The sequence below is a fragment of the Talpa europaea genome (genome assembly GCF_964194135.1).
Source record: "Talpa europaea genome assembly, chromosome: 8".
In the NCBI taxonomy this organism is placed as follows: domain Eukaryota; kingdom Metazoa; phylum Chordata; class Mammalia; order Eulipotyphla; family Talpidae; genus Talpa; species Talpa europaea.
This window is the reverse complement of record NC_140075.1, coordinates 92445444-92451901: the sequence shown is the minus strand read 5'-3', so window position 1 is coordinate 92451901 and position 6458 is coordinate 92445444. Positions and strand designations below refer to the sequence as shown.

Here is a 6458-nt window from a genome sequence, read left to right as displayed (position 1 = left end):
CTGGGGTCTAGGCCAGAGGCGTGAGGGGTGAGAGGATTCACCAAAGTCAGAGTGGGGAGCAGAACAGGTGGACTGACTGAAATACACTGCTGAGGGGAGCAGCGGGTGAGACAGGAGAGGTCTGCTGTGCCATGTGGGGCACCTTCCTGGCCAGGGAGCGAACTCAGACCAAGGATTAAACTCAGGCCTTAGTGATGATAGGGAGATAGCACTGAGACTTAACCCATAGGCCACTAGGGAGGCCCCAATATTAGCCATTTTACTTATGTGTGCTTTATTAATCTCTGAGAGTCTTCATTGCCTTCACAGCACTGGAGGGCAAGAATTAGGGACTTACAGCTTAGAGAAAATGTGAGGTGTGGTATGTGAATTATAAACATCTGTTATCTAAAACTAGTGATAATGTTTAATGTTTATCAAAATACTAAATTAAAGCCTCCTTTCCTATTTGAATAGATAATCCTTTCTACAAAGAGGTAGTATTTAGGAAGAAATATGTTCCCTAAAAGTGGGAAAGCCATTCAATACATTCTGATGAGGATGGCATGATGGTTTTTTTTCCATCAGAAAAAAAAAAAAAAAAAACCAAATCCAAAGAATACACTAAGATACTGTATAGTTTGGTAGCTGGTTTTTGGGTTACTGGACTTTTATCATTCCATTAGTAATGTATATATATCTCATCTTAAGTGGCATTTCAGATAACTTAATGTATCCAAAACTAAGATGAATCACTGTTTTTGCTTGTTCTGCTACATGGGTTCTTAAAAATAATTCTCTATTTCTCAATTTTGTTCTTGTTTGTTTCTCCCAATCTGTACTTTCTCATTTTAATATTGTACTGGCTCCTGTACTATTTCTATTCTTAATACCTTCAATGTATCCCCATAAATTGCTAAGTTCACATTTTTCTAACGCTTCTCTTTCAACTAAATCTGTGTAAGTCAATTTTCTCGGCAACTTGTTCTTTTATGTACATTGTCTACAAAAGTATGAATTGCATATTTTAAAAATCTGATGTAAACAAAGATTAATACTATTAAGTTACTCTTCATAGTCAGAAAATTATACTTCTAAGTGAGTTATTTAAAATCCCTTTCATTATGAGAAAGGTATTTAGCCATTCATATTAAAAGGCATCTAGTTAATAAATGTGCTTATAGGTGGGTCAGTATTGCCAGTGTGTTAATTTATATGTAATTTATGTAAACGGTGTGTCAGCTACTTCACTAAAAAATGATAAACCTTTTTCATTGTATGCTCTGTGATTTTTTTTTATAGTTCTTAAATTTTGTAGTCCTTTATAGAAAAAGAAAAAGACATGGTGATAAACTGTAATTTGCTACAACACATTTCCTCCAAATCTCAGATAATGTAAAACACAAGACATTTTTTTGCACACTCTACTTTTATAGAACAACCAGATTTGTAATTGATTTCTTTATTAGTTTTATCAGTATACACGGCAGCTTTCTCAAGTCTCAAAGTAAGTTCCAAAAGTATGTAATTTTAAAGGTGAAAAATCAGTTTGCTTCAGATGTCATACTCCTAGAAAGCTATTAGTCTATTTATAAACAAAAATAATTGATAAACTAACACACTTTAGAAATCAGAATATTTTAAATTATTTTAAATGAATACAAGATATGTCTTTTAATTAACTATCATAGTTAAATTTAACATCACAAAGCAAAATGACTTGTCCCCACTAATTTCTCAAGTAGGGTAAAGTCATTGGGTTTTACACTTAATATAAGTTTTAAATGTGATTATTAAATGATAATATTTTATCAATTATAGGAAATATTCATTTATAGGAATTTCCTTAGGTCCATCAATGTTTTAGGCCAAGTTTGAGCCCATGTCAACCTTCAAGGTTAGATTCACTGCACCTAACCTGCCTAATAAGCTTCTCAACTTAAGAATATGAATTTCACTGAGCAGGGGGAATAAACAGTGGTTAAATCACTGTTCAACATATAAAAAAATAAAATGAAAGTTGAATGTGAATAGGAGTGTGTACTTACTTAAAATTTAAAATTAGTCAGGAATGGACAATGTTGGGTTTAAAATTTCACATAATCCTAAAAAAACACTTAGAAATATTGAAGTCATCACCTTATTGATAAAAAACTAAAGTTTAATAGTCATCGAAGGGGTAACAACCACTTGTAATCTACATTTAAAAGTAATTTTAATCATAGCTAAAACAAACTAAAAACAAAGAATTCTATTAAGAAATAACAAAAAGAATAAGCATTTAATAACACCTAAGATATAGATACTTAAGATCCTAAACAAAAATATTTAAGGTAAAAGGGCCTTGAAATTGTTTCCAACAATTCATCTTATAAAAACAATTTCTAAATAGCTCATATCTTTTGCTTTGGTGTTTTGTCTGCTATCAACTAAACATTAGTACAGTAGAAAATCACTTATGTTCTTTTCAAATGCTTGGCATTATAATGTGATCTCATATCTTTCCTCAAATTAAATTTTGCTCCACATATTCCACATGTATACAGATGAACATCCATGTGCTGTTCCAACTGTTCATTATTGGGGAATATCTGAAAGCAGACCTGGCATATCGTCTCACCAGCAGATAAATGCGAAATCATATGCCGTACATGGTCATGTTTTCTGAAGTTTCCTTGATCACAAATGGAACAGACATACCTGGCCATGCCTTTGTGCATATCATTGTGCAGTCGCAACTGACGTTCTCTTAAAAACTGCTTTCCACATGTCTGACAAACAAACTGTTTCTCCTTAGTATGAACAGTATAGTGTTCTCTCAAGTGACATCGCTGATAGAACCCTTTTCCACACAGATTACAAAAATGCTTTCGCCTGTGATCTCTTTCATTTTCTTCCATGATGGCACTCTTAAACATATCTTGGTCTAGGCAGCCAGACATATGCTCGACCACTAGATTTTCCGTTTCAAAACGCTGGCCACAATTAGGACATCGAAAAGGACAAGCAGAATGTTTAAATAACTGCTTCTTTTGCATACTGTTCATCTGGAAATGATTGTCCCTAAAGTCATCCAACATTTCTACAAACATGTCTCTAATTTCAGACTGCTCATCAGGATTCTCCTCCATCTCCATCTTCTCCTCAGTATTCCCTAGCCCATTCATGGTCAGATCTTGGGGTTCTCCACATCTCTGAGCGTGTTCCTGAAGCTGTCTACCCTTAACAAGTATTTGTCCACATTTACCACATGCACAGATATTTTCAATGTGTTTGGCTAAGTAGTGAGACGAAAGGTCCTCTTCTGTAATAGTGAGTCCACACAGCTCACAAGATGCATTTTCAGCGTCCTCTTGTACAGGACTGCTGTTGTTAGGGGGCCGCATGTTTTCTAGACCTCCTCTTTCATCAGCATTTATCGACATCCTTGGTTTCAGACTTTTCCTGCCACTTTTTTTAATACTGACATCTTCTTCAACATAGTATCTATAAAATGGCTCTTCAGGTTCATCTTCTAAATCATCATTGTCAGTGGATTCGTTACAGTCCTTATCAGCCACTTTAATAATGTTAAAATCTTTCAGTTCATCGGTAGGAATATCTTCTGGCTCCATCTTGATGATGATTCTTTTTCTCTCTGCTGCTCTGCTTTTTTCTTCACTTCCTAGTTCAGACTCTGCCGTGCTTTTTCTGCTTCCAGTGGTTGAAGTTGAATCATCAGCAGCCTGACTTGGGTCTCCTCTGTATTTGTCCGTCTGTGCAGAAAATGTTTTAGAAGAATCCTTTTCACCAAACTCAGCTTTGATATTACTGTCTTTTCCATCTCTAATATCTACTATTCTGTGGTAAGACCTTGTGTTTTGGTATGAATGTCTGTTAGTACAGGTTAGCACATGCTCGTCTAATAATTTCTCACAGCTAAAGCCAAAACCACAACTATCACAAGTAAAACTCCGTCCAAAGCGTCGTGACACACGTTCTTTTGGAGTAGATAATTTGGACACAGAACTTTTTTTACATACATCAAATAGTGGTTCAGGAAAATTACCTAATTGTAAAGACTCTTCATCAGGCTCTCTATTGTGTGGTGTATTTACTGTTGAACTTGGCTCTGCACACCACCTGTTGGCTTCACTGCCATTTCTAGCCACAGTATCTTCATACATTCTTACCCCAAATATCATTTTGCTGTTCTGTTTGCTAGAAGCAGAAGAGGAACATTTTGAACTAGAACAATCTGCATCTTGTATGTCTTCTAAACAGTCAGGAACATTGTATAGCTGTAGGTAGTTCATAGCCACTTTAAATTGCTCAAAACTGGAGGGAGCCGTCATGATTTTCCCTAAATACATAAATTGCAAAATGAGATCAAAACACTCAGCACTGATTTTCATGTTGCTGAGATTCAGTTGTGCAGTACTATGCTGATGGTTCATGAAAAACATTCTAAAATAGGAGCTACAGGCAGCTAGAACTGCTTTGTGTGCTTGAAAGTAAATGTCATCAATTGCGATACAACAGTCACAGAGAAAACCCCATTCCCTTTGGTTGTTTAGCTGCTGAAGGACGTAGCTGCTGTGGCTGGGCTTTGCCATCTTCTATTAATTAGAGACCTATGTGAAACAGAAATATTAAAGTCAGACAAGACATCAGAAAAGCTCTGAAAAAAGAATGACTTTGATCTTGATTTGTGACTTGTATGACTTTGCTATTATAATCTAGGTATGAACAGTTTTCCATTCTACTGTAGCAATATGCAGTAATATATACCTCAATCATTTTTCAATTTGAAGTTGAACATACCCTGCCAAACTTCTCATTTCAATTTTGAGAAATATAAGCACAGATATTAAGAGCAAAAGCCATCATTTTGGTTTCATTACAGCTTGGGGTAGGGAAATAATTCATATATTAAATTTTAAAGGAATAACGTCAGTAGTTTAAAAGGACTAAAGAATACAAACAATGATAGTAAAATAGCAACTTAAACTGAAAGTTAATAACTAGATTGTAGAGTATTAAAAACATCTTAGATGACTGATCATAAGGAATTATTCTTTTTTAAAAAAATGTGAGAGGATATTTTGGTGATGTTAAAAGAGTCTGTATCTTTTTGATATTCCAACTGAAGCATTTATGGATGAAATTCTGTATCTAACATATGTGTTACAGTAGTCCAATGGGGTGGGTATAGGTTATAGATGATACAAGATGGTCATGTGTTGATAACTATTGAAGCTGTGAGGCAGGTTTAATTCTATTTTGGTATTCTTGAAAGTTTCCATAGAAGAAATCTAAAAAACCTTAATAGGCTATATGAAAATGTTTACCAGTAGGTTTGATAATTGTTTTTGTCTTCTTAATTACTGAAGAAGCAATAATTCTGTAAAGTCAGAATACCTGTATTCTATTACTCCAATGCACTTTTAGGTATAAAGCAGTAGATCTATTTGAGGAGGCGTTATTTATCCTTAAATCACACATTTTTCTTCCATTTGTTAATCCTTTAAAAAGTATACAAAAGAATACATGCTCATTGCAAAAATTCAAACATAAAAGTATATAAAATTAAAACACATCTCAAGTCACAGCTCTTTCCAGAAGTAACCACTCCAAACGCTGCATTATATACCTATTTATCTTCAGATCTGTTTGTATGTATACATACAGAGTCAACAGGTGTTGAGAACCTACTATGTGTTAGGCAAATGCTTTTTTTTTTTAACCTAAATCAGATCTATCATATTAAATATACCTTCTGAAATTAGTTTTTTATTAATATTTTATTTTATATAATTCTTACATCATTTTTCATTTTTGCATAATGTATGCATTTTCATTTTGGTTATATTCCCCATACATGAAATTAGTTTTCTTAAGGTAGACATTTTAAGTATTTTTTAAAAGATTTATTTATTTATGCATGTGAGAACTGGGGTACGGCCAGAGGTGTGGGGAGGTGAGAGGATTCACCAGAGACAGAGCGGGGAACAGAACAGGCAGACTGACCGATTGACCAAGGAAACACTGCTGAGGGGAGCAGTGGGCGAGTCAGGAGAGGTCTGCTTTGCCATGTGGGTCACCTCCCTGCTGGGGATTGAACTCATGCTGCAGTGGCTACTGGTAGCTTCATAGGTTGTGTCTTAACCCCTTGCACCACCAGAGAGGCCCCTTAAGTATTTTTAATGTAGGGAGTTGACTTTTAAAAATTATTACTAAGCTAAAATAAAATTCACTTTTAGTTTCAATTATAATCTATATACATTAAGCTTCAGAATCTAGCTTCTACTTAAAAACAAGTTCCTATAAAATTTGAACATAAAAAGAACCTTTAACAAACTCCTCAGAGAAATGTTTATTCTTCAGTCCCCAAACCCTTCAATCCCTATAATTAAGACAGTATATAAGGTTACTTATTTCCACTTGCTTTTTAGCCATTTGTCACAGATAACATGTGGATCATACACCCTTTCCCCACT

The 6458-nt window shown here is 34.6% G+C and overlaps 1 protein-coding gene across 1 annotated transcript; it reads right to left on the bottom strand.

Moving 5' to 3' along the window:
* Positions 1 to 2435: 2435 nt before the first annotated feature.
* On the bottom strand, positions 2436 to 4574 carry ZBTB1 (zinc finger and BTB domain containing 1; the record flags this gene model as incomplete). Its single annotated transcript, XM_084240927.1, has 1 exon — positions 2436 to 4574. The coding sequence occupies one exon, from the start codon at positions 4572 to 4574 to the stop codon at positions 2436 to 2438; it is 2139 nt and encodes a 712-aa protein (XP_084097053.1).
* Positions 4575 to 6458: the final 1884 nt, after the last annotated feature.